Below are 27,829 nucleotides of genomic sequence, written 5' to 3'. Positions count from 1 at the left end.
AAATTGAAAAGACACTTAGTTGTTGTATGCAACTGACATGGCACAAATTTATTGGCAAACAGAAATGTTATTTCTATATATTTTTCTCAAAATGCAAACATTATGTGTTCATTTGGAGAAATATCTAAAATTAACTGAAACATGATGTAACACTTATTAAAATAAGACTTAGGCTCAGGATATGTGTGTTACTGTATGTGATGTAATTTTTCTGATTGTGTTTGTGTGTCATAAACAGTGTGACAGTTTCTCATAAAAACACTCCTTTTTTTCAACATCTTCTTAAAGTCATCTGCAATCTAGCAGTCCAAGCAACATAAACTGAATTCAGTGTTAACATGCCCTGAAATCAGGTATAATACATAGTTCTTCTTAAGTACAAACCACGTTCATTGGTCCAAGCAATGAGTAAAAACATACTGTACACCTGTCAGTTTCAAAAGACTAAAACCTAAAGTAGTGTAACTTAATAGTAGTAAACTGAAGATATATGTGCACTAATTTAACACAGTTTAACTCTGATATATATCAGAAACAAATATGTCTACATCTTTTGAAATATGAAAACTAGAAAAGGAGTGTTTTGTTAAAAAACAAACAGCTGACAGTTACATATAATATATTTCGCATTCTCAAATGTGCATTTTCATATCAAGTATGAGTATTACAATCAACATTTGGCAAATTGCATAATTTCCATATGCATATAGCTTCCGACAGATTCACATTAAAGTGCTAGGTAGGTGATCTCTCTTATAGGGGATTTTCCATGGGTCATATAAATAGCATTAAGTGAACATTTACAGTAAGCAGTCCTTATTTGTACAGCTTTTGTTGATGTTTCTCAACCCCAGAACTTGGGAATGGGCCAGTTTTGCCATCTAACTAATAGGTGTATATGAAACAACAGCACCAGTGTCAAAGATAAATGGGCACACTTGGGGTTTTCTCATGTAAAAGATCTCTGAGGTCGTCTGTGGGGACAATACACAGAGATGATTTTGCATGAGACACCAAGTGCTAGTTGGATGAAAAAACTCGGCCCGTTGATGCACCCTTCAGACTGAAGTTGAGAACAACTGCGTAAGAACTTTAAAGAGGAAGAACTGTTGAGTTTGAAGGAGAGTTTGCAATTAAATAATGTGCAGTAAGCCACATCTTAAATCTAACATTTGAATTGTATACTTTTTCTTGTCCTTAAACGTTTAGGGACAAATTTGCATGCATATTACATGCAAAGAGATTTTAGATTAGGAAAGATAATGATATTTGAAATAGCACAGATAATGTGCTTGATTGGCTGATATAGATTGTATAGACAAAGAATGAAAAAACAATGAACAGAAAGCAAGTAAAACAATAAAAAAGTAAAGAAGATAAATATCATATGTAATTGATGACTATAATTAATCTTATACATATACAACTAGTTAATTCTCTAAAAACTGGCCTTAGAATTGGCCTTGAGACATGAAATGTTTTGTTCTTTGTTCTAAATTATACTGTACAATACTTAAACCACTTAATCAACGTAAGAATAAGCACTAGGCTAATACTAATAAGAAATATTTCTACATAATCATAAATAATTTATTCAGAAGTTGTTCTGGTGGATGGAATGATAGTATATACTAATTTTAGCATCAAGCTATAAAGGTGTATGTGTTTATGTGTTTATATGGTCTGTGTGTTCGCAGTGCTCCAGTGCATTGCAGTGTCATGCCATCCCCTGCAGTCCACCATCAAGTCCCAACAGGTCCCACTGGCTCTTCATAAAGGTGAAGTGGCTCAGTAGTTCTCGTCCGTGATGGATCCATTGTGCAAAACCCAGAGGAGCAGCACTACAACACTCCTCTCTCCATCTTGTCTGTCTCTAAAGAATGAGCATGTCTTTATGTTAAACTCTCCCTCTTTCTCTGCCTCACACCACCGTGCTGACAGACGGGTCGGACAAGTTGAGTTGGCCCGTAATGTCTGTGGGTGGGTATTGCTGTAGAAATGGAGAGAAGGTAGAAAACACACAAGATAGAGAACATTAATGCGACTGTTAGCTTTCCTCTTCCCCAAAAGCCCAGAACGGAATTTCCTTCTTTACCCCCAAGGCAGCACGTAGCATGCAAATCCAAAACATGGACTCATAATGTATTTTACTAAATTTTGCCTTCAGGCCAGGACTCTGAAACATTTAACAGGCTATGTTTTACAATGGAACACAACACATCAAAAATTCTGTTACATCCAAGGAGGTTATAAAAATTTTGAACGGTGTGGGAGAAGTGTTCTTCCAGCTATCTTGCTGCCTTAGGTGGTATTTAGAATAATATTCAAAGAAGAGGAAGCAGGTTCTCTGCTGTGAGATGGTTTTAGGTCACCTAATAACCTATGTGTTATTTATGTTGTCAAAAGTCAAAATATATTTGGACGCTTGCAACACACTTAAAAATATGAATGTCAGTGCATTATATAATGATGTATAAACCAATTGGCATCTGCAAACAAGTGATGTTAACCGATGACCTTTTTTCCAAGCTATATTTGCAGTTGCTTTTAACCCACTTGGCTTAATGTGGTTTCTAGTGGATATATGATATCATGAAGTATAAAACTATTAGTGGATATATGATATCACTAAGAGTAAGCACTGTTGTGGTTGATGAGTTTACAAAGTTGTGGTTGGTTGCATTTTTGAATTTAAGTTGGTTTTTTTTTTTAATTTGTGTCAGGATTTTAATACTTTTTTTTAAATCTTCATTTAGAACAGTATTATATTTGTTTTTATTTAAATGTAAAACCTAACAACCACAGTATTTCACCTAAGGTTTGTTATTGGACAGAAATATCAGTTGCTTTCATATTTTGTTTTCTAATGCAATGACATTGATATATTTTTAAACTTGGCTCAAATGTACAAATACTTTCTGGCCCACTGCATATTTATATCTGAAATATATATTTAATTCTCGTTAAGTTGCAGTTCCTGTTTCCTCATCTCAAGCTTAGATGTGTTAGAAGAGCAACAAGCTGTTTTCTCACATGGGCATCTGCAGTGCCGCATTGGCAAAACACTCAGTGACATGCAGGTGCCCAGTCAGAAGGCAGTTAACACAACAAAACATTTTTTTGTTTTTGCTTTCAGTTTTTGTAAGCTATAAAATGTCTCTCATTGAGGCTTGCCATGTTGCAACGGCAAGGACATTTTTATTAAAACAAAGTATTTTGTTCTGACAGGATTATTACATTATTATCATTTTAAATTCTGTTCCTTGCTGTGGCAAACTGTGAAATTGAGGCACAGAGAGCTTTATTGGTTAAGCTGAAAAACATCTGCTAATCAAGACTGACTATATATACCTAAGGAATACATTTTCAAAAAGCAAAATGCATATATTGATGGAAAAGCAGCAGCAAAGAGTTTCAGATGGTTTTAAATTTTAAGAGTAGTAAATTTTTTTTGCAAAAACCAAAGACACATGCAATGTTTGGATGTTTAATTTCAAAATAACATTTAGGGATGCACAATAAATATCGGCACGATATTAATGCGCATCTTGTCCGTAAAGCCGGTTCTGTAATCAGTGGTAAATCTCTACATGTGCGTGTTTTCACGTGGAGCAGCATTTACTACACAGAGCCGTTGTTCACTGACAAGCTGCGCAAAACCACGATCATATTTTGCTTGTCAGTGAACCACCTCTCTGTGTAGTAAATGCTGCTCCATGTGAAAGCACGCACATGTAGAGATTTACAGCTGATTACAGAACTGGCTTTACTGACAATATGCGCATTAATATCGTGCCGATATTTATTGTGCATCCCTAATAACGTTTCTTATTGACAACTAGACATAAATATTAAATTCAAAATTAATCTTACTAATTATAGCATGTGTCCTCTTTTATAGCTTACTCTTTTTTTATTACTATGCCATTGCCAATAAATAAACTTATAAGCTCAATATATGATGCAACAACTCTAAAAGCCATATCTTATGGCAAAAGTTCTCATTGCCAAGATCATCATCATATTGCAGAATAAATGTATTCAGCAATACTTCTGATGACAACAGGAGGATTTTCTTTTCTTTTAATTTTTTTTCTTTTTTCTTTCTTCCTTGGTGTTGCATCAAGAATGCCCTTAGCACGCCTTAGAGAGCATGAGAGTTCTTGTTATGTTCACTTAGAAGGCTTGCTGTTGGCACTTCCAAATCAAGCCCACAGTGCCCCCTGGTGAGAGACAGTGAATCAGCAAAAGAGACAAAAAGTGTGTGTATCATCACTACCACAAAAATGCAACTACTTCTACTAAGGCAACCAAAACACAGTCTCTACTTCTACGACAGATATATTGCATGCTTGCAGAGGAAGAGAGAGGCTGTGTAGCATGTACATCATGTGGGGGACGTCGACAGTTATAAATCCATATACATCCACTTATATAGAAAGAAAGGTGACACTGATATCAAGAAATAAAAGGATGGTTAAACACCGTGGATGGCTACTATTGTTTTTCTCTTTTTACCTGGATTGTTGTGACTTTTCTTCACCATTTACCACCCCAACCCACTCTCCCCATTTTCTTAAACATTTAAAAAGGAAAAAATATGTAACATATTTCCTAAACAAAATGTTAGAAAATGTAACATTTTGTTTAGGTCCTATTTAATAAATTGTGGTGCCATAGCAAATCATATTAAAGTTAATCAAAATCAACTGTTATCAAAAGACTTGATCTGTGTTTATATATTATACAAAATACAAGTATATTGTATTTAAAGTGCTAACTTTCTCTGTATCTGGAAAGGTTTTACTATAGCAGCACAATCATTTTATCTGTTCTAATAAAAAATATGATATTAATAATTCTATAATGATTATAATGATAATTTTGCTGTTAACGCTATATTCGAGGTCTTCTAATTGATTGAAAGGGTTAGATTGAAATTTGAGCTGTTTGCTGAAAATTTTTATATCTCTCAAATTTAATTCACTTACTGCACACATTCAAACTTGTACTGTATCTTGCCAGGTTTATGTCATTGATATCAAACGTCATTAGTTCTTGCATGTTTTATGACTTATTTATAAGACTTTGAATATAGCACATAAATTGCTACTTTTATGGTACTTTTATTATGTTTTTTAGAGCTTGAGAGCCCTTGGTCACTGTCTTCTATTATTGAGTGGAGAAAAGCAGCTTGGACATTCCACTATCTCCTTTTGTGTTCCACGGCAGAAAGAAAATCATACAGATTTGGTACAACATGAGGGTGAGTAAATGATGACAGAATTTTCTTTTTCAGTGCCCATTCCCTGAAATAAACTTCGTTAGGACCTAAACAAATCATATCATATGACGTTAAACAAAACAGTTGTACAAAAGAAAATCATTGTTAATTGATGATTTCAAAGTCTGAAAGGGAAGTTCCGCTGTTTAAAAAAAAAAATAAAGTTAGTCTGCATGGTATCGGTTGCTCTGATCAAACAACACAACACCAAAGCATGCCGTCAGGGAAACATACATTGCAAGATTTGACTGTTCATATCAATAACATCAGGCAGGTTTGGGGACGAGAAACACACAAATGCGCACAGCACATCCCACCAAAAAGAGGCACACACGTCCATCCGCACTAACAAACACTCCACATCCAGAGGTTGCAATAGGGAGAGAAGCAGCCCAGAAACATCAGGCATTGTGCAGCGCCCCCTCCTCTTGGAAAAGCTCTTAGGTTAGAACCTTTTCCCTAAACACTGGGTCCTAAAACCTTTCTCTTAAGGATGGCTGAGCTCTTAAGTCCTAACTGATAGATGGGGTCTGGATGGTGACTTGATGACTGAGTGACAGACACGTGGCCGTGGCCGAGATGCCAGGAATGGAGGAATAACCAGAGAGAAATGCGGCTCTCTTGGTTTCAGACATGACATGTCATTTAAGACAGAAGAAAGTAGATACAGAGAAAGGAGCGGAAGAATAGGACGAGAGAAAGACAGACGCAGAAAGAGGAAGAGAGACCGGCCGAGTAAAAAGAGATGCCATTCCTTAACCTCCTTACCGTGTCTTTGGAGGACCTACGTCTCTTGATGCTGGAGGCCAGGTTGGTACTGATGGACCTAAAAGAGGGTTTCTTTTTTGGGTCGCTGTCTGCTCTACCACTTTTCCTATCCTAAAATAAATATATGTAGAACAATTATTTATGTTCTCAGGCTGGGTTTCAACTGCCAAAACCACATTCCATAGTTCCCCGCTGATAAGCTATCTTAAACCCAACGATCTACAAATATGAATGGAAGTCAGACTTGTTTGACATAAAGAGACTAAGAATTGGTAACAGATGCAACAGATTTGGTTGCACGAAGTGGCAACACTTTCAGATTCCCAAAAGATCTTCCTTGGCATCTGTTTTTTGCTGTTTCATAAATTCTTCCTCTTAACACTTTGTGGTTTTAGGCACAGAAGTTTGGGACCTTTTTGCCCCCTTCCCTCCCACTGTCCAACAAAGGTGCCCCACACGGCTACTCTCTGGCCTCTACAAATGGTACGAAGGTATAGCACAAGATTGGGTGTGTTTGTGTAAGAAAAGGTCGAATTAAGGTATTCTTACATCCTGAGTCTCTACAGAGGAAGAGGGCTGCATTGGGGAGGAAAAAAGAAAAATAAATGAATATTTATCCACTTGCTTTAAAGATCATATGACTTTAAGATCCAAAAGCAGAAGCAGAAGGCAGCAAAATGGGTTTGCTGAGGAAATAATGACATCAAAGCCAAGCAGTCTGTAATATCACAAACAAAACAACACTCTTATAGGGAAGTAGAGCAACCAATAAAATGCCAAAGGAGCACAGGATATGAAATAATACTGATCAATACATGAATACTTATAAGAACCCTCTTTGAGCGTTATACTTTTTGTAGGGTATAACGGAAATCCACACCACACATATAGTAAGGAATGTACTCTAGGGTGTGAAGGAGTTGGGTTAAATGTGGTGTGAATTTCATTTAGACTCATGCAGAGGGCAGTAGGAGCAAGGGTGTGGATAAAGTAAGCAAGATGTGGACAAGCATACAGTTGACTTTGGCTGATGGAAGACTCTCAGGATCATTTGTTGCGGTCCTTTGAAAGTTTCTGAATATCATTTGACCCCTGCTACCAATTAAAAATCTACCACTTTGGGACTTACCACAATGTCTTTGCAATCTAAGAACAACTTTGCTAAACACATTCTTGTTTGTCCTGCATCAATTTTATGCTTTAAACAAAGAAAATAATATTAATAAGTCCTTTTTGGCTGTGGTTAGATTACTGTCTGTGCATTTAGCATGCTGGAACCACATAGACCACCGGCACAGTGAGACATAAATGGCTGCGAGCATTGACATAGTATCTCATGAGAACACATTCACACTTCATTTAGTTTTGCATCATCCTTTTTTCAGTGTTTCCCTTTTGTTTTCTCATTTTCCTGAAGGCAGTGCACTTCTGAATGGGCTCTGCTCCAAGAGACAGCCATTAATCATTGTAATGTGGGCAGCATGTTTTTGACATCTCCGTGCTTTTGAAATGACAATGGAACAGCCCAGTGGACAAAATTGCAAATTGGGCAGAATATTCAGAAGTGCAGTGTGTGTGTTACAAGCAGTTCCCTGTATGAAGGTGCAGTACACACAAGTGCAAATGGGGGTTTTGAATATGGACATTCATATAGAAGTACACACACCAAACATTTATATTTATACTCAAGCTTGCAAAGATATCACCATCAAAAATTAGTGTAAATTCCTATACAGAAAGGAAGAGCTGACAAAAAACATGTAACGCCACAGTGAATGATCCATATAAACTAATGTTTAGTGATAGATTGATATTTAAATCAACACTTCAATTTTATCTGGCATAGGTCTTCTAGACTCCAAATTGAAAGTGTTATGTGTAGTGTATGTTTGCTTGACCTTTCTGCATAAGAGCCTACATGCATATACATACAGAGACAATTATATATGTGAGGCAGATGACAGACATTGACAGTAAATTGAACTGCTCACAAAGACAAGCAACTGTGATCTTACCTTCCACTGCTACTGCTGTTTATTCTATTGCAGCAGTTCTGACCTTTTGTCATTTTGAAAAAAGAAGCAACTTGAGGCTCTCACAGCCTCACTGTACTTCTACCCAGCCCCTACCCCGCTGGCCCACCCCTCACCAAATATCACAGTCCCACTGGGAAGACCTCCCAGGACTTCTCACTAGAAAACACTGGTCTTAAAGGACATACAGGTGAGCTAGAGCTTGTTGCAGACATTTAAATTGGACTGTGTTAGACTATAGCATGGATGTGCTCGGCTTTTGAAATATTTACTTCTATAACATGTTTATGTCATATTATTATTACTTGCACTGTTTTTAAATGATATAAGCAAAGACTCACCAATTAGCACTCTGTCCTATTTTTTTTTTTTTTACTAGCTTCCTGTTCTCTTTAGAATAGCTTGATGATGTATACTAGCAGTACCTAATCAGCATTACCTTTTTATATCACAAACATTAATTTGGCAGCCTACATCATCTTCAAATATTTCTATTTCTTCTTACCGTAATACGCTAAGTGGTTTGAAGCATTTAAGTGGTTCATGCCATGAAAGTAGCTTCATATTCTGATGGATAACTAAGCATATCAGCTATTTTAAATATACTGATTCGCGTAGCAAGGATGGCGTGGCAACAAGATGGATCAGCTTGTTTTACATACTAAAGATGGAGTCCCAGCCGCACCCACAGCTTGACTCCCTGAGCTCTCCTTATTGTCCTGTTGGGACAGACAAGAAGAAGGAGGCTGATTGAACCAGAGCAGCCTAGACAATCCCAGGCCCTTTTAGAAGCCTAAGAACACGCAATGGTGATCGCCCACCTTTGGTCACCACACCAAACAGCGCAACCAAAGATCTGTTTTTAACAAAGGTAGGAATGAAAAACTTGGGAACTAAGGCCCAGTACGAAAAGTGGTTCATATGTAAAAGTCTGTTGGGAGGTCATTCCCTCATGTTCACCCTTTGTTTTACCTCTTGTGTTGTAGGAGAGCGCTACCTTACCTGTAGGTTCTTCCTCCAAACGTTGACGGCCGCAAAGGCTAGCTGCATCTGCTTCCTGCGGGCGTCTTTATGGCGCTTATAGGCAATCTCAATGAAGATGAGGAAGATTCCTGCTGCAATGCCTCCAGCAACTAGCATGAAGACACCTGTGAATGAGAGGGATGAATGAAACTGTCAGACGATTAACGTAGGCACAGTATTTTTCGAATCAACCCACTGAGGAGCTGGAGGGGGTGGAGCCTCTGTGTGATGGAATCCTAAATGTATTGCCCATATATTTGGGGCCTGCTGCTGAAAACCATGCAAAATGGATGGATGTTAAAAGTTAATGAGTTTGTTACAAATGTGACCATCAACACAGGTGAGCATAAAACGACAACTAAAAGTATTGGACAAAAAAAGGCCCCTATACCTTACCTACTGTACCTTTTTTGTCCAATCTTTTTTAGGTTTCTCTGTACCTGAAATGGACCATACCTGCCATATTCTCAAAGGTGAGTGTGGCTGGGGCATTGCTCCTTGAGTCACACTCCTGGTATCTCACCCAGGTTTTATCTAGGTCCTCCATGAAGCCATTCTCATGGGAACTGTAAGGGGTGGTGGAGAGCAGGAAGAGAAGTTCAAAAGTTAATAAGTTGTTTTTGGTAGAAATTACCGATGAATCCCACAAAGTCACCACAACCACCAGCACATGAACACAAACACATATATGATCAAGCAAACAGACAACAGAGCAGGGATGAAAGAGGGGAAATACATAGAGAAAGATGAGCAAGTGTCCAATGGTGAGATTTTTATACAACATAAAACTATACAGAAGCATACAATATGCTGCTTCGGCTGGGACAGACCTGAGAATAGCCAGGGACACATTCTGTTTCCAGGGGCTGTCCTTGCGCATGCCTATGCCAAAGCCCGAACGGAAAAACAGCTCTCCCGTGGTCACCAGGTCGCACTTCTGCGAGGCTTCAAACTCCAGCACCGCAGAGTCCCAGATGAAAGCATGCAGCTTGCTGTTGGGGCAGGGGGAAGGGAGGAGGACGGGAAGGATGGGGGGTTACGGTGCAACAGTACAGTGAGAAACAACACACTCATGGCACCCGATCCCACCCACCCCTCTTGTGCGACTTGTGTTACCAGAAATCTAGACTGCCACCTCATAGACAAATGAAATCCAATGCCGGACGAGTGGAGCTTTGTCCCCCATTGGATTCCCTCAATGACGTTTTTGCTGAAAACCTGAAAAAGGTGTTCTTTAGCTCATTGTTAATATATGTTATGTGTGGCACATAGCTGGGCCTCTCCTGTGTGGGGTTATGGACCAGGGTCACAGGTTAGTGCAGTAAGTGCTGGCACTGATTTATATACCTGAGACCCGCAGGCCCAGAACCCTCGAGACTGACAGACTGATTGGCTGACCATGAGGCCAGATCTGCTGGTGTCTACCCAGCAGGGACTCACTTGTCCCGAACAGCCTGGATGGCTTCAGCGGCGCTTTCGTAGTTGTGCTTCTCCATGTGGCGGTACATGGTGCTCAGCTCAACTTGTCGCCGGAAGTAAATATCCACAGAACTTTGCTTCACTGTGGCATAGATGAACTTGTCTGATGGGTTCCTTAGCTGGAAAAAAATGCAAACTCACTCTATATGCATCTTGAAAAGCGTTACTTTGGTAGTTCAAGTGCTTGGAGAAGCATACCCTTGGGTCATTGATGCCGGTGATGCGCTCCTCAGGCCGGTCCAACACCAGGAAGGCAGCCAGGTTGGCAGTATAGGATGCTACTATAATCATAGCAAAGCCAGCCCACACCATTCCCAAAATTCTTGCTGAAAAACTACGTGGGGCACCTGGACAACATGTGTTAAGTACAACAGTAGTCAAACGTATGTCAAGTAAAATTGATTTAATTTAATATGATCATAAAAACAAAGTTTGACTTTCACAACACCTTCTCCAATTCCAGAGTTCAACAAAACGCCCCAGGAAAACCACATAGCTGAAGATAAGGTGAGGGCATCCTCTTCTTCTTCTTCACTGTTTACTTTAAACCTTCCAAATGGGCTGGGGAAACCAGGTCAAACATTGAAAATGATCAGAAAGAGAATAGGCAAAGAACCCCTGTAAGTAGTCTTCAAATAAATGCTCCAGTATCCCAAGTCACTTAGCATTGGTCAGATTACAGAGAACATAGAGAGAACATGAAGCAAGGCAAAGAGACAGAGAGCATACAGAAAAAGACAGAACGAGAGAAAAGACAACAGGCTACAAAGGAGTACATCCACCCAACCTCCCCCACCTTCATGGCGACCCTGACAATGAAACGTGTTCAGCGCTCTCATATACTGTGGAGACATCCTGAAACAAAGGTGCTACATGATCCAAATGAGTGAAACAAACTCCCTATAAGAACAAACAACAGCCACCCCATGGACATACATAGAACAAATAGCCACACTCTCAACCCAATGTCTTGTTATACCTGAACCGGTCTAGTAGGTAAAGCATCACCGCCACCACATGTGCAGATGGTAGACACACCAGTAGCCAGTGTGTTCTGTGATGTGTGTGTGTGAGAGTGTAGTGTGTTGTGAGGGGTTTTTTGTGAAACACATTTTATGTTGTCTTTTGTAAATTTAGCACATTTCAGTACCAGCTCTGGTAGGTACTAGCAATTCTGCCATGAGGCTACAGTAGCAAGTGGTCACTACCAATGCTGATCTTTTAAAAAGGGCTATACTGATGATCTGGAATTAAACTACAAATAGAATGTGATAGTTTGAGTAGTGTAATCGTACCTTTTTCACAAGGATAGTCAATCCCTGGTATTTGAAAGGCTTGGAGAATTCTATATACTGGGCTCGTTCATTGTTGATCGTCAAGGGTGCAACGATCATATCAGCAAGGCCACCCAGGAGCTCGCCCATCATGCCGTTCCATTCCTTCTTGTTACTGTTATTTACCTATATCACCAAGAGATATGTCGAAGGCAATCTTATGATTATCATCTTGCCTATACTTGACACAAAGTGAAAGTGTACTTACTCTTTCTTGTGTTCCAAATTTCCCATCTGCCACCAGGTGTACTTCATAGGTGAAGTTCATGGTCATTGCCAATTTGATCAGAAGGTCGACGCAAAATCCGTAGCAACACTGGGGAACAGTTGGGCGTCCTGTAACCAAATCAGAAAAAGTGAAATTTCATTTGATCTGACAAAGATACTTATGGAAAGATCGATATTTTGAAAGCCACCACTCAGTCCATTCACTCCAATGTTAAAATGACTCACTCATTTAGAGATTGTGTTTCTCTTTTAGATGGTGTGTGTGCTCTCAACCGCTAGACAGCATTGAGGTCTGATCAATTCCATTTTAATAAATTCGGCTTTTGCTCCGTTACTCGGCCAGTCATAGATTTTTTGCAGATGATAACGGAATAAAATATTAACAAGCTATGTGAATTAATTTTCAATTGATCTATGGTACTGGCAGAATTGAAGAAGCCACAACTCTTGTGTTTGGAATGGATGTATTTTCCCATCTATTCTGATCTCAGACAAACTCAACAGGCAGATGGGAGCATCAACATCTAAAAGTACAATCCTTCCATATTTCACACTTTACCTGTAGATTTTATAGGCTTCGACACAAGGCACACCCACAGCTGTCACTATATGCAAAGCAGAAGGCTAAGATGGAAGCCCAAGCAACACATTCACAAGTTTGCAAACATCCAGCACATGCATACATTTTGCACTAAGCTAAATAATCCCATACTTACAACATAAAACAAACATACACACATATAAAAAAAAATGTCTTTTAAATATAATTTAACACAAATACAAACACGCATGCTCACAGCCACAGACATCGCTTGCACTCTTGCTACATTCATACATATAGAAATAGCTGGTGCATATATATGTATGTATGTATATCCAGACAGCGAATGTAGAGAAGCACAGTGACAAACGTCCCTGATGTGTTACCTGGGATGGTCTCATTTGGTCCAGTGCAGATCACCTTTTTAATTAAGACTCCATTAGGAGTGTACTCTTCCTTGCAGGTCCCGTCCAACATAGTTGGCTTCACATAAACAAAGGGTTCCTGATGAATGGTCACTATCTGCAATAGAAGGATGGGATTTTTTTCAGCTTTCCTATGTGACATCAATTGCATTCAGATCATTTCTAATTCACGACCCTACATTTTCAGCAAGTTTTGGATAAGTGAAGTGAACCATGTACCTTTAATCGAGTAGACATCTGGAATCCTCTCGGTCTTTCTGTTTCACCTCCAGGCCAAATTATCTTCTTCTGTTTATTCATCACCACCTGATGAAGCAGATAATTAACAGGCTTATAATCATAATCTTTGTTCAGTCATCTAATCTAAAATAATTTGCCTAGATTCCAAAAGTGCCATTACAGTGTTGGCTTTGAATACAGTTATGGCAATACTAGTGTTGGCTTGAAACTCTATATTTTCTGTAAAATTTGTTTTTGTATGGCTCGCAGGAACTAATGCAAGAATCAGGACCCATGCATGAAATTATAAATTAAACACTATGAAAGATAAAACTAGTACTTGTGTTCCATTATAAATGCCGACTGGAATCAGTCTGGTCTTCTGGTAGTTGAGAATGCTGTAATGAGCATATTTTCTGTCACCGTCGTCATTGAACTCAACGCGTCCTGTTAGGCCCTCTGGGTACTTGGAAGACATCAATACCCTGTGGAGCATAGCCATTATTGACCTATGAGTAATTGTTGACCCTTTTGTATGTGGATGTGATGCTTGAAAAATATGCATAGATGAAATATAATGCGTTGTGACAGTGCATTAGATCACTGTGAACATCTGTCTGTGGTTGTCAAAATCCATTAAAGAATGACACAATACCCCCTCAAGCACAATGTCATGGAAAATAATAACAAATCAGACTAAATCAAATTGCATGCATGATCTTTAGTACTACTGACCTTTTAAAGAGTGGCCCGGTCTTCCAGATATTGGTATTGCCCACGCAACCCCTTGGAGGTTCTGTGATGTTCTCCTTCTCGAAGAGCTCTTGGATGGACTGGGCTACGACAGCAACAGCATCACTGATGTGCGCCGATTCATTCTTGCCGTTGATTAGCTGGAGGCCAATCAGCCCTATGTGTTGACGTTAAAAATGAAGCAGTGAGCTGTTCACCCTTGACATTTAGGGAGCCCTTTCCAACACAAAAAACCCATAGGGTCACCTTTTGAGCCAGCATGGGTAAATGACTCTGAAATCAGATGTCAAGTCATGTTTTGTCAATTTTTTCCACTGCTAGGTTTAGCCAATCGGAGCCAGCATGTAAAATGAATGTTTTTCTTCTTCACAGACATGTTACTTGAGACATTTTGCCCAAAATGCAAGCTTTGACCCTTGAGGTTGGATTTAATGAACTGAGCCCACCAGCACCACCTACGTCCAAACTGCGGTAAGTCCTGTCCAATTTGTGAGACACTAACACACTGATTGATGAAATATATCATATTTAAGGTATACTTCATACATAAATCCAACTTCAGCTGAGTTTTTGTTGTTGCTGGAGCTGGGTTTGAAAGATCCAGTTCTGTAAGATATCTCCAAAAGTTTACTGTGAAGACTCCACAAGTGTTTTAAGTGTGGACAAAGACAAGAAAAACACTGGAAGGGTAAATGGTCAGCAAGTGTATTGGGAGTGACAACGACAATAGTGTGAACTTTAAAAACTTGTGACTTGTGAAGTGTCTGGGACATAAAAGGCCATTTATAGCTTACCAATACCAGAAACACGTCAAGGGGAGGGTTGAAAAACACCCTTTTTAAATTCATGAAAGCCAGACTATTAATATAATACACATAATATGATAAAACCACACTTTGTGAGTTAACACACATTTTTAATATAAAAACTGCTGAACATTGAATTCACAACTGTAATTAATCTTGCCAGTGAACCAGAGAACGCAACTATTATCGTGTAATCTAGTGCCGCATTTAAAACCTTTAAACACATAAAGTGCTTAAATGTTTAAATGGTTAATTCACACACACACACACACACACACACACACACACACACACACACACACACACACACACACACACACACACACACACACACACACACACTAACATCATCTGCTTGCTTCATCAATAAAACCTCTCTAGTTTAACAGAAAAACTGAGACAAATGGCTTCTTTTCCTTTGGCTGTCTCAGTTATACTAAGGTGGGTGTACGTACCATCAGGGGCCTCGCTCAAAGCTTTACCGGACATCTCACGCTCCCCAACCAGCCATACATAGCCTGAGCCTGTCATGTTGAGGAAGCGTGCTGTTTTGTACACGGCTGCTGCATCTTCTTCGCTAAAGGCAGATAGACAGGTTTACAACCGCTGACAAAAATACGAGAAGCTTACTGAAGAATGAAATTGTTTTGTAAACCCATTGTTTTGACTTTTCAGAATTATTTACTTCAAAGGGTTCTAAGGCCTGGTGTGAAAATACCAACTGGTAAGGGCTGGTTTTGTGCTGGTCTTGCTGGTGGACCAGCATAGGAGGTACTGCAAAAGTTGTTGCCAAATCTTGCTGGTAAAGCTAACTATTTTCCAGGTTCAGTACAATTTAAGCTCAATCAAAAGCATTTGTGATACATTGATTACCACAAAAAATAAAAGGCACTTAGAGTATAACGGAAGTAAATGGGAAAAATTTTTTGTATGATTTAAAAGCAGAATTTTATAAAAGCACATACTGTACCTGAAGACTCATCTAAAAAAGAAAAAAAAGGTGTAATTGTTTTGTTTGAGCTGTAAAATGTTCTTTTTATGGTCATTTTAGGGTTTTAGGCAATATTTTGGCAACAAAGCAGTGTTTTTTTTTTTGTTTTAGTTATTTTTTATTTTTTTTTTCTGGCTAGTAATTTTAATGTTTCAGCTTATTTCAGAGAACAATTAATTTTTTTTTGTTGTTTTGTTTGTTCATCCAATATTTGTATTTTATTTTATTTCAGCTTTCTTATTTCAATCAACATTTTTTTAAATAGTTTTATTTTTATTTAACTAAGCCTGCTATGAAGTTGTAAAATGGAATGTAACCTGACATAGAAAAAGTAGTTGTTTTCATTTATTTATTTTTTAAAGGGGTCATATGTTAAAAATAACATTATTTTGTGTATTTGGTGTAATGCAATGTGTTTATGCAGTTTAATGTTTAAAAAAACACATTACACCTTTCTGAAACACGTCGATTTTTACAAAACTCATCCTTCTGAAAAGTGAGGTGTGCTCTGATTGGCCAGCTATCCAGTGTGTTGTGATTGGCTGAATACAGAAAATGTTACGCCCCTTACCACACTGTGATGACGTGTCCCAGTGCCACGAGACAAAACCAATAAAACCCATTACAAACAAGGCATTTGTTGCATCCAGTAGGGACATAATTACGGATTATAATGACTTAGACTGTCTTTTACGCATTGCATTGCGTATCACGCCGCGTAAACATAAAACCATGTCTGCATTTGTGTGATTGGAGAAACGACAAACAACAAGCACTACCCTACACTACTCAAAACTTGCGTTTGAATCGTCAGTCGTAAATTCTTTAAATATGAAATTGTACTTACATGCTGTGAGTCAGAAGCACCAAACTGTCCTTGCAAAGTTGGAATTGCCCTACTTTATAGAAACATCGGGCATTGTAGGCTACTCTCCCAGATTCAGGAAACAGCCCTTCGTAAAATGTTGTGATTGCATCTGAATATTTGGGTTGAACTGTTCCGGAACAGTGTTGTTAATACAACTTAACAACTTTTCTAGCTGTGTCCTCTTTTAGAAGACCAAACAAAGTAGTTTAGCTTTCACAACGAAACACACAGCGTCTCCACGACATGGAGGCGGGGGCAGCAACAATACTACAGCAAGAATCAATGTTATGCCTTCTTTCTTTGCATGAACATTTGTGCGGTGTTATGCAAATCTTCCCACACAGTGACGTAGACATGTGGGGACGTGTTTAAACGAGGCGTTTTAGGAGAGTGTGGAAGAGTCTTAACTTTTATAAAGAATATCTCTTTGGGTTTGAGACTTTAGTCTTTGCAACTTTAGGGATCTTATCTATACACAAACAGCTTGTAACACTCCAAATAGAAAGTAAAACTTGAAATTGCATCATATGACCCCTTTAAGAAAAGAAAGAACATGTGGAACTTATTTTTGTGGTAATCAACATTAAGCCATAAATGCTGCTGATTTAACTTATCTTCTATTGAACCTAGAATATTCCCTTAAGAAACAAAAGCATCCAGAACACAACTTGTGGTGGTCTATTCAGCAGGGGGGAAAGAATAATAAATATGTTGATGGCTTATTCTGATTCATTTTTACTTTTGCAGGTAATTGTACATTGAAGAGTGAGGTGCAGAGATTTTGGCTGGCTGCCAAGAGTAAACCTCTTACCTGGCAGAGAGAATGATCACTCGGGCTTCCAACTCTTTGGCCTCCAGGAGCAGGGCAGTTAAGTTAGTCTCTTGGTTGAATTGAAGCACTTTCTCGGCCTGAGATTGGGGTACACAATCAGTTAAAGGATTAGTTCACTTCCAGAATAAAAATTTCCTGATAATTTACTCACTCCCTTGTCATCCAAGATGTTCATGTCTTTCTGTCTTTAGTTGCAAAGAAATTAACGTTTTTGAGGAAAACGTACAAGGATTTTTCTTCATATAATAGACTTAAATGGTGGCCAATGGGTTGAGGGTCTAAATTGTAGTTTCAGTGCAGCTTCAAAGGGCTCTTTACGATCCCAGCCGAGGAATAGGGGTCTTATCTAGCAAAATGATCAATCATTTTCTAAAAGAAAAAGAAAAATGTATATACTTTTTAACCACAAATGCATGTCTTGCACTAGCTTTGCGATGCGCGTCTGCAAATTTACACATTATGTAATCACTTTGGAAAATTCACACACGGTTAGCTCTTCGTCTGTGTACTCCGGTTCAGAAAAGTAGGGTAGGGTGAAAAACTCCATCTCAGTTTCTTCTCCAACTTCAAAACCATCCGACATCGTTGTTTTACCTTTTTTTGTAAAGGGCATTTGATTTTTTCTTTGCATATTTGCTTTGTAAACACTGGGTCGGTACTTCCGCCTACATCACGTGTGACCTTTCCAACATGACTACTTAATGCGTGAAGTCGAGCTAGTGCAAGACGAGCATTTGTAGTTAAAACGTATATAAATGTTAATTTTTTTAAGAAAATAACCAATCGTTTTGCTAGATAAGACCCTAACTCGTCGGTTGGGATTGTGTAGAGCCCTTTCAAGCTGCACTGAAACTGCAGTTTAGACCTTCAGCCTGCTGGCCACCACTGAAGTCCATTATATGGACAAAAATCCTGAAGATTAATTTCTTTGCGACTGAAGAAAGAAAGACGTGAAGATCTTGGATGACATGGGGGTGAGTAAATTATCAGGAAATTTTTATTCTGGAAGTGAACTAATCCTTTAAAGTGGGTAAATTTTTATTCTGGTGGTGAATTATTCCTTTTTTGTATTTTTTGTTTTGTTTTGTTGTTTTGGTTTTTTTTTTTTTTTTTTTTTTTTAGGACTGAAAAGGGGGGAAATTATAGAGTTCCAGGTAAACTGCTTCAAAATGAAAAATAAAAGAATAAAAAAGCTTGAAAACAAAAAAAAAACTTTGGCATTGTCGCATGCAAACTGAGGGTTATCAAGGCTTCAGAGAAGGACGTGCATGTTAGAGGTTTCGGGGAGTGAGACCGATGCAACCGGAAACTAAAACCAGGTGGAAAGGGGAGTGACAGGTGAGAGAAAGTCATTTCCCCAAAGAAAAAGAGTCGAGAAAAAAGAACGAGGGGATGCTGCAATAGGAAGTAGAATCTGAGTGTTGTGTCCCAAAATATCGGCTGTCCACAAAGGAATGGGCTTGCTTTTTTTTTAAAAGTCTGAATCATGCATCATCCTTTATTAAAAAGGAAAAAATGGTAATGAAAGAAGCGGAGCGTTTTAATTTTTTCATTTAAATCATAAAAAAGGGAAAAGTAACGTCTCAACGTAACAAGAAACACGTGCTACCAAGAGAAGGGCATTTCTGGGTTGGCCGGTGATTGGTTGGGCTGGTTCTAGTAGCTACGTTTAGAGATTTTGGAGGGCGGCGTGCACTGACCATGCAAATATACCTTAGGTCCTCTCTTGTTGTCATAGGACAGTTGGTCTTGGTTTTCATAGTTCCTTTTTTATTCTGATGAGTAATGTGCACAGAGAAAATATGCAGACACAGAAGAATATTATAAACAGTTGAAAATGGTGGGCAGTAAAGCAACCAACAAATTTTCACTTTTCTGCTCCAAATTTGAATCCCTAAAACTGGGACTTGCAAAAAACATCATAGACCATCTGGCATAAAATCACAGACCTAAACAAAACTAACAACATTACAAACTTCAGGTACCAAATGGTGCTTTTCCATCAATCCAGTTCAGCTACCTGCAGCAGAGAGTGAACGCTTTCTGAATTATTGACGCAACATTACTTCAAATTCAATAAAAATGACAGGCTTAATGTGACAGGCTGCCAAATTAACAAATCGCTTGATAATAAAGATATTGCTTAGTGCTGTATGATTGCAGAAGCACACTAAGAAGAACTTTCTGCTGCACCATCTTGAGTTTTGCTGTATTTTTGAGGGCAGTGGCCTCGGGGGAAAACCCCGGCTCAAACAGTGCCATTTTACAGTGATATAAATAAACCTCTCCTGCATAGACACACAACACTGCCCTAGTACTGCGTTAGGCTGGACACGCTCTCATATCATTCTTGTTTCAAGATTCTGAAATTATATGTGACCTATATGTGTGCTGTGGCATTTGCTCATATGGCAACTCAAAGGAAATTAAAAAGGTGAATACACATTGGCCTTTCCCGAGCACCTCTTAAACCGAACTCATGCTGCAGCCATGAACCCCGCTGTGCATTCACTGGAAATAGCTCATTATACCTGACACTCTTGTAAACTGATAGTAGAAGGAATATGAAAATGATCCTTGGCTCATAGTGCATAAAAATAGTCTCGGAGTCCGATCTGCCCTAGAATATAATAACAAGCAAAAATAGTGTGAAATTTAAGCACAGTTTTTTATGAGAATGGGAACAAAATTGCCAAAAAACAAAACAAAACAAAACAAAAAACCCTGAAAGCAGGAGCTACAATTTTGAAACAGTAATTAGAAATGGTCAGACACAGGATCAAAGAACACTTTCAGAAAAATGTCATATTTAGCTTGTCTCTGGGATCAAAGATACACATTTTCTGCCTTTTCCCTAAAAAGTGCATGAAAGTATCAGGTATAAAGATGTTTCTTTTAGGGCACGGTCCCAGTGACTAAGTGCTGTACCACAATTTTTGGTCATTTTTTTCTGTTCTGAATTCTAAAATGAAGTTGCATCTCAAATAACAAAATAGAGAGCCTGATACAAATGCATATTACACAAGCAGCACAAAATGGCTGCCAGGTCTATATTCTGTGATTCAGAAGGCAATTTAAAACTTAAATAGCAGTGCCTAATAGGCACCAAAAAGTGCATAAAAAAAAATAAAGCCCTTTTTTAAACTTTCAGAAGCATAAAAGTAAATAAAGAGTTTTGTGCAAATAGTAGTGACCACTGACTATAGCTTGTCAGTATGACAGAAAGCAAAATTGTTATGTGAAATTACTTAGATTTTAATTTCACAAACCATTAACCAAACTTAATTACATATTGCAGTAAATCAGGAAGCAAAAGTGTTTCATGCATGATAAATAGCAATATATCATTCCTACTAATGTGAAAAAGACCTGGACTAGGCAAGACTAGGCAAATTTATTTATTTAGCACATCTTGGCTTTTCATGGGCATAATAAAGAGGAAGAGAAATAAAGACAAAAGCAAATCAAGCTTAAAGTAATTTAAGAACATTAACATGAATAAGAAAGAGACACATAAAAAAAAAAGGTTCCAATTCAATTATAAAAAAGGGATGCTTTAAATACATCTTCCAAATATACAGTCCTGTGCAAAAGTGTTAGGCCATTAGTATTTTAACCAAAAAAAAGTTATTTCTATCTTTGGCTGACAACAGCCAGTGCTCCACACAGAGCTCTGATCTCACCATCATCCAGTCCGTCTGGAGTGACATGAAGAATCAAAAAAAAAAACTGAGACCGACTAAATCCAGAAGAGCTGTGGCTATGTCTCCAAGACACTTGAAGAACCCTACCTACAAAGCTACAGTACTGTAAAAAGTTTTGGGTACTTGTGTAAAAATGCTGTGAAATGAGGATTCTTTTAAAAATAATGTCATAAATAGATTTTATTTATCAGTTAACTTCTATTAACTCAATCAAATCAATATTTTGTGTGACCACCCTTTGCGTTTAAAACCGCTTTTGTCCTACACTTGTGCATAATTTTTCAGATAGCTTTGTGGGAAGGTTTCTTAAAATTTCCTGGAGACGTTGGGATTAGGCTGTTTCTGGCTTTTTTCTTCTGTTTCGTCATGTAATCGCAGAAATCCAATTTGGATTGGATTTCCTGCAGACACACTACAGCAAAAGATCAAAATAATTGGCTTAAAACACTTTTTGTTGGTGAAAATGCTAATGGCCTAAGACTTTTGCATAGTACTGTGTGTGTGTATATATATATATATATATATATATATATATATATATATATATATTTTTATATTTATATATATATTATTTTAATTTATTTATATATCTATATTGCATATATATGTATATGTATATATATATATCTATATATATTATCTCCCATAGATATACATATATCTTATAAGCATAGGACAGCCAGCTAGGATGATGTCAGTCGAACAAATAATAGTGAAAAGAACAATAAAAATGAAAATAAAGCAGCTATTTGGGATTTCAACAGTCTTCCAGCACCAAAAATGTCTCTGTGGGTATGTAGCGCAATTCGCACCATACCTAAATAGTTTCACTGTTAATAATCTCTCGCAGCAATAAGGGCAACAATAATTACCTCAGCACTGAGCAGGGGGATGTGGGCTGGTGATTTAACTTTCATCCCCAAGGAAACTGAGCAGAACCTCTGCAAGAGCAAAATTCCCACAATGCACCACTGTATTTAGGAAGCAATCACAGCTCTAAATCACCTCATGAGTCACACTGACGATAGACTATCCAGTTGCAAGGATCATATCTGTGGCTCAAGGCTACAAAAATACCAGCTTATATAGTGCATAAACATTGCATAAATGTGTTCAAAAAGTCACTGATGCTTTGCAGCGCCCCAGGTTAAGGTTTTCATTTTGCTCCTGTTGACACAGGATTGACACAGGAGTTTTTGACTGTGGTAGAAAGCAACATGAAATGAGCAAATAACGCACGTTAAGTCAAATCAGACCACATTGGACATGGCTGACGCCTTTGGTTTTATAATGTTAGCCAACATTTACAACATGGCATGAGAGATGTGATCACACGACAAAAAAGTAAAACAGTTACATACATAGAAGACTTTTGCGATTGATACACACACGCTTGCTTGATACTAACACACACTGGGAATCCTGGAACTGGGAATATCTTACCTTGGTCTCTTTCTCCTCCAGAAGAGTTTCTAGTCTTTTCTGTGCCGCTCTGCCTTCGTGGTCATCACTGACGATTAGAATGATGTGATTCCAGCGGAACTCCCGCATCATATCAAACCACACATGTGCCTGGTGAGAATAGGGTGGCACCGTGCGGAGGAATGAGAGATGGATGCTCTGGAACAAGGGTAGAGAGAAAAGAGAGACAAATTTTCAAATTACAGCCTTTTTAGCTTTGTCAAATAATAAAGGGTGTTTCTTCAACTACAGGCATTTTTTAACCTTTTTAAGAAAAAAAAGGTAATTGCATCATTTTATCTCACAATTCAGACTTTTTTGCAATTCAATTTAGACCTACTGGCTTAACAACTGAAACTGCAAAATGATTCATACAGAAACTAAATAATTCAATTGATCTCTTATTGCAGCCCACCTTGTCTGAGTAAATGGACATCCTGGTGGTGAGCCCTACTACAGGTATGCGGTAGAACCCTGCGGTGTAGGAGACCGGAGTGGGCGTCAGATGGTCATTGGACTGTGGTGGATGGCTCACCAGGATGGCATACACCTGTGAATAAAATCACAGAACTGGTTTAAATACAAGCTAGCGGTCAAGACTGGAACACAGAGGCATGTTTGCTATGACTCATGGATCTGGCCTCATTCTGTGACTAAATGTATAAATCACTTCACAGGCATACAGATTGACAATCTGATTGATTGATGAAGGATCTATGGTTGGACTCAAGGGAGCAAGAGAGACAAAGAGGAATCTGTCCATCACATATAAAAATGTTTTTGTTTTTCAAAAAATATGCTGCATTGAGAAGGAAAAACAACGGAAAGAAACATTATGTGTTTCCAGAGAGGCCCTCCGGCATCGGCTCCATCTGTCACCAAGCATCTTCAGAGTGGGCAGAGACATTAGTGAGCCAAAGGCGCTAAGACTGAGCGATACAAAAGTTTCGCATGGAAGAATCTCACACAGCCAAGAAATTAATTCAGGAATGATCCTGACATCCTGATAACTAGCTACACAACCTTAAGGCCTAAATTTGTTGAAGGTATGTACATAATTAAGCACTAGACACCCATTGGATTGACCGGAAAAGTTTGTGTGAATATCAGTGAGAGAACAAACAAGGCAGTGCAATAAACAGGATGGGAGAAAGTGATTTATGTTCAGCCCAGTTTTTGTTCAGTGTGGTATCCAGGCCTGAGATAGACTCCTACCTCAGCACTTTTGAAATGACATCACTGGCCCTGAGAGCACTTAATGTGCAACTGCTTAATGTGATTTCTGCGTATGCAGGCTATTAATGAAAAAAAAAAAAAAACGCATCAGGCTGAATTACTCCCATGAGTGTGAATATCGTTATTCAGTAGTGAAAATGCCTCTCATTTACACTTCATGTAAGGCATTGCTACTGCAGTACTTCATGGTTTCTCTTCTGACACTTCTCAGGCTATAGCATGGCGTAAAAATAGAGCAGATTAATGATTAGATGTATAATTTGATCCTTTAAAACATATAACTAAACATTTTAGATCTTGTGCATTTAATTGTATTTGGCATATCTATCTATCTATCTATCTATCTATCTATCTATCTATCTATCTATCTATCTATCTATCTATCTATTGTCTTTCTTGTCTGTCTGTCTGTCTGTCTGTCTCTGTCTGTCTATCTATCTATCTATCTATCTATCTATCTATCTATCTATCTGTCGGTCTGTTTTTCTGTCTCTGTCTTTCTGTCTGTCTGTCTATCTATCTATCTATCTATCTATCTATCTATCTATCTATCTATCTATCTATCTATCTATCTATCTATCTATCTATCTATCTATCCATCCACCCATCCATCCATCCATCCATCCGTCTGTCTGTCTGTCTGTGTTTTGGTCTTTCTGTTGTTCTAGCTATCGTTCTACCTGTGTCATTCTATCGTTCAATTGTTCCACCTGTCCATCTATCTATCATTCTGTCAAACTACATTGTATGAAATATTTTGTTGGCTATCCTTAAAAAAGGTGCTTTATAATAAAGCATGATCTAAATTAAGTGGTTTTATATCTCAAATATATTATTTAAATATTATTTAGTCAAAAATATTATTTAGCATGTGATTTTAATGGGTCAGATCAAGAAGAAAATTTAAATGTGGTGACACATTTTCACTCTTTACTCTGTATGTATAGTGAACATCAGTAGTCATATGGAGTATTTTTGAACATAGCTATATGTTTGAGGCATTTTTGACTTGAAATAGCATCCTCTCCCAAAGACATGTTTGCAGATACCAATGCCATGCTGACCCTTCCACCCCCATCTTTATTTTTATCAAGCACAGTAATACTCTGTGAAAATAGAAACTGCTTGCATTGAAAATCATTGATTTTTTATGCGTCACTTAGTTTGTTTTGCAGCTGCTGCCCTCGGCCAGTGTCGTAATCTCACTCATTCCTGACATCAAAGCTCTGTGGGGTCAGCTACAGTACGTTAACCTTTTCTCTCACCGTGAGTCCATCGACCTGCTTGGATCATCAACTGACAGGCTGTCCTGTTTAGACATCTAAACGAATTATGCAGCTTCAATCCACTGCCACAATCCAAACCAAGTTTGGCTGTCCAAATAACAGGTCAGTGCCTGCCTACACTATAAAAATGTTTTGTTGGCAATCCTAAAAAATGTGCTTCATGTGATAACATCTGAATAACAGGTTTTATTCAAGTCAAAAATATTATTGAATATGAGCTAATCAACAGTATTACATTAGATTACATTTTAAGGCCAGAATATGTAGAAATTGTTCTTTTTAATTCCTCTTTTTGTTATATATATATATATATATATATATATATATATATATATACTTTTACATTTAGCAGACACTTTTATCCAAAGCGACTTACAAATGAGGACAATAGAAGCAATCAAAACTAACAAAAGAGCAGCAATATGTGCAAATGAAAAGTCTCATTTAGCCTAACGCAGTACATGTAGCAAGGTATATATATATATATTTATATATATATATATATATATATATATACATATATATATATACATATATATATATATATATATATATATATATATATATATATATATATATCTATATATATATATATATATAATATATATATATTGTACACACACACAAAGAAAAACAAGTAGATAAAATAGAAAAAATAGAAAGCTAGTGTTTTTTTAATTAAAAATATGATAAATAGATAAAGTAGGCAAACATTAATGGCTTGAATTTTATCCGAGCAGTGCAAATTGATGAATAAAGGTGTGATGTGTTGTGCATACTTTTCGGCTCATTAAAAGATGAATCTTGCAGCTGCATTTTGGATTAATTGTAGAGGTTTGATAGAAGCGGCTGGAAGACCTGCCAAGAGAGCATTGCAATAGTCCAGCCTGGATAGAACAAGAGCTTGAACAAGGAGTTGTGTTGCATGTTCTGAAATAAAGGGCCTGATCTTCCTAATGTTGTATAAAGCAAACCTGCAGGACCGGGCAGTTTTAGCAATGTGGTCTGAGATATTCAGCTTATCATCAATCACAACTCCAAGGTTTCTAGCTGTTTTTTGTTATGGTTGATGAGCCTAACTGGATGGTGAAATTCTGATAAAGTGATAGGTTTGTTTTGTGTGTGTGTGTGTGTGTGTGTGTGTGTGTGTATACAGTTTGTCTAAAAATATTTAAAAAATTGTCTAAACTATAATATGCATTTCAATTAATTGTAGGCTGCTCAAGTCAAAAATATGATTTTATACATAAAGCATGCAAACAGAAGTCATTTTTAAGGAACAGATGGAATCTTTACTGCAGTGTTACAGTGCAATAAATGTTTAGAAATTATTAATCGGCATCAGTACATTTGTAGCTCTTTCAAATGCATATATCTGCATATTTAATGGCACAATTTTCAATAACCTCACTATGTTACTTGTAATGGATAATATCATGCATTTCAAAACACTTCCTAATGAAAGCTAAATAAATAAATTCAATACGAATGTGCATATTGCATGGACATATTTTCCCCCCAGGCAACCTGTAAGCCATTTTATGCTGGATCTAGCCATATGGAAGTACCACAGTGCAAAGCTGATACTAAAAATCCCACCTGACTGGAAATGAGATCCTCACACACAGACAGCGCCATCTGAATCGCATTGGCTTTGTGAGTGACAGAGATGGCGGTCAACTTGAATTTATCCCTTCCGTACACCTGATTCGCCTGAGTGACCGCATCCTTGAACACCTGCTCGTATCTCTTCTGGCTCAGGACGGCTCCGATGTTCACAATCTTGGGCTCGCAGCCGCACCGCACGCAGGAGCAGGAGAATAACGCGGCCAGCAGAAGCAGACGCATCGTGTGGAGGGCTAGAAGAGCGCACGGAGAGCCCCAGTGTCCTCCCTTCTTATTGCTGCCGGAGGCTCGTGTTTGAGCTATTCGCTTGTTAAAAATGAAAGCAATGTCCAGTGTGGCAATTGAAGACTTTAAAAAAATCCCAGGGACGAAATACACACAAGCTGTGGCGATCTGTTCATGGTGCCTGGTTCATTCAGGCGATGGGATTTGAGAGAACCGGCATTCACTGCAACCTTTCTCTTAATTCCTCCTGTTAAGTCAGGCTGCAGACAGGCAGAGCAAGAAAGTCGCATACTACATGAAGCCTGGCAGTAGAAATCAGTGATGCGTCTCGTGTCGTCCGCCTCTCTGCGCGTCAGCTGTTGTTCTGCGGCGGAGCGCTGTCCTTGGTGCTGACAGCTGTGCGCGCTCTTTTACGCGCGCCCCCGCACCTCCTCCAGTTTTTCGCGTTGGCGTCCCGCAAGTATTAAAACGCTCCGATATCACAAACAATCCAAGCGTGAAATTAAAAAGCTAGAATTGATTTTCCATTTGGAGCGAATTGGGTGTTCGTTTGTTTGTTTTTTTAAGCATAAACGAGTAGATAAAAAATATGGTTTTTACAGTCTAGTGTCGACCATTTATCGACACATTCCAGTGTTTCTAACGCATTTAATCCCATCTATACCATTTTCTTTTTAATTTAATGGGTCTTATAAGAGTTGCTGATG

General features: G+C 38.1%; 1 protein-coding gene across 4 annotated transcripts; it reads right to left on the bottom strand.

Annotated features, from left to right (window-relative positions):
• Window positions 1-19: 19 nt before the first annotated feature.
• LOC109054676 (glutamate receptor ionotropic, NMDA 1-like) lies at window positions 20-27,520 on the bottom strand. 4 transcript variants are annotated; one of them, XM_042778744.1, is made up of 21 exons: window positions 26,871-27,520; window positions 23,165-23,299; window positions 22,718-22,908; window positions 19,298-19,349; window positions 17,564-17,661; window positions 15,349-15,470; window positions 14,070-14,244; window positions 13,675-13,819; window positions 13,335-13,421; window positions 13,077-13,212; window positions 12,130-12,257; window positions 11,882-12,047; window positions 11,567-11,687; window positions 11,036-11,148; window positions 10,786-10,934; window positions 10,549-10,706; window positions 9,939-10,100; window positions 9,565-9,674; window positions 9,088-9,233; window positions 6,053-6,163; window positions 20-1,990 (listed from the first exon to the last, which is right to left on the bottom strand). In XM_042778744.1, the coding sequence occupies exons 1-21, from the start codon at window positions 27,117-27,119 to the stop codon at window positions 1,922-1,924; spliced, it is 2,823 nt and encodes a 940-aa protein (XP_042634678.1). In that variant the 5' UTR covers window positions 27,120-27,520; the 3' UTR covers window positions 20-1,921. The 4 variants fall into 4 exon arrangements, with proteins under 4 accessions (XP_042634678.1, XP_042634680.1, XP_042634679.1 ...); XM_042778746.1 differs by lacking the exon at window positions 6,053-6,163 and having other exon boundaries at window positions 19,298-19,356; window positions 22,728-22,908; window positions 26,871-27,307; XM_042778745.1 differs by lacking the exon at window positions 19,298-19,349 and having other exon boundaries at window positions 22,732-22,908; window positions 26,871-27,307.
• Window positions 27,521-27,829: the final 309 nt, after the last annotated feature.

Source organism: Cyprinus carpio, chromosome A21, assembly GCF_018340385.1.
Source record: "Cyprinus carpio isolate SPL01 chromosome A21, ASM1834038v1, whole genome shotgun sequence".
In the NCBI taxonomy this organism is placed as follows: Eukaryota; Metazoa; Chordata; class Actinopteri; order Cypriniformes; family Cyprinidae; genus Cyprinus; species Cyprinus carpio.
Note: the sequence above shows the minus strand (reverse complement) of the source record. Positions and strands in the feature narration are given on the sequence as shown.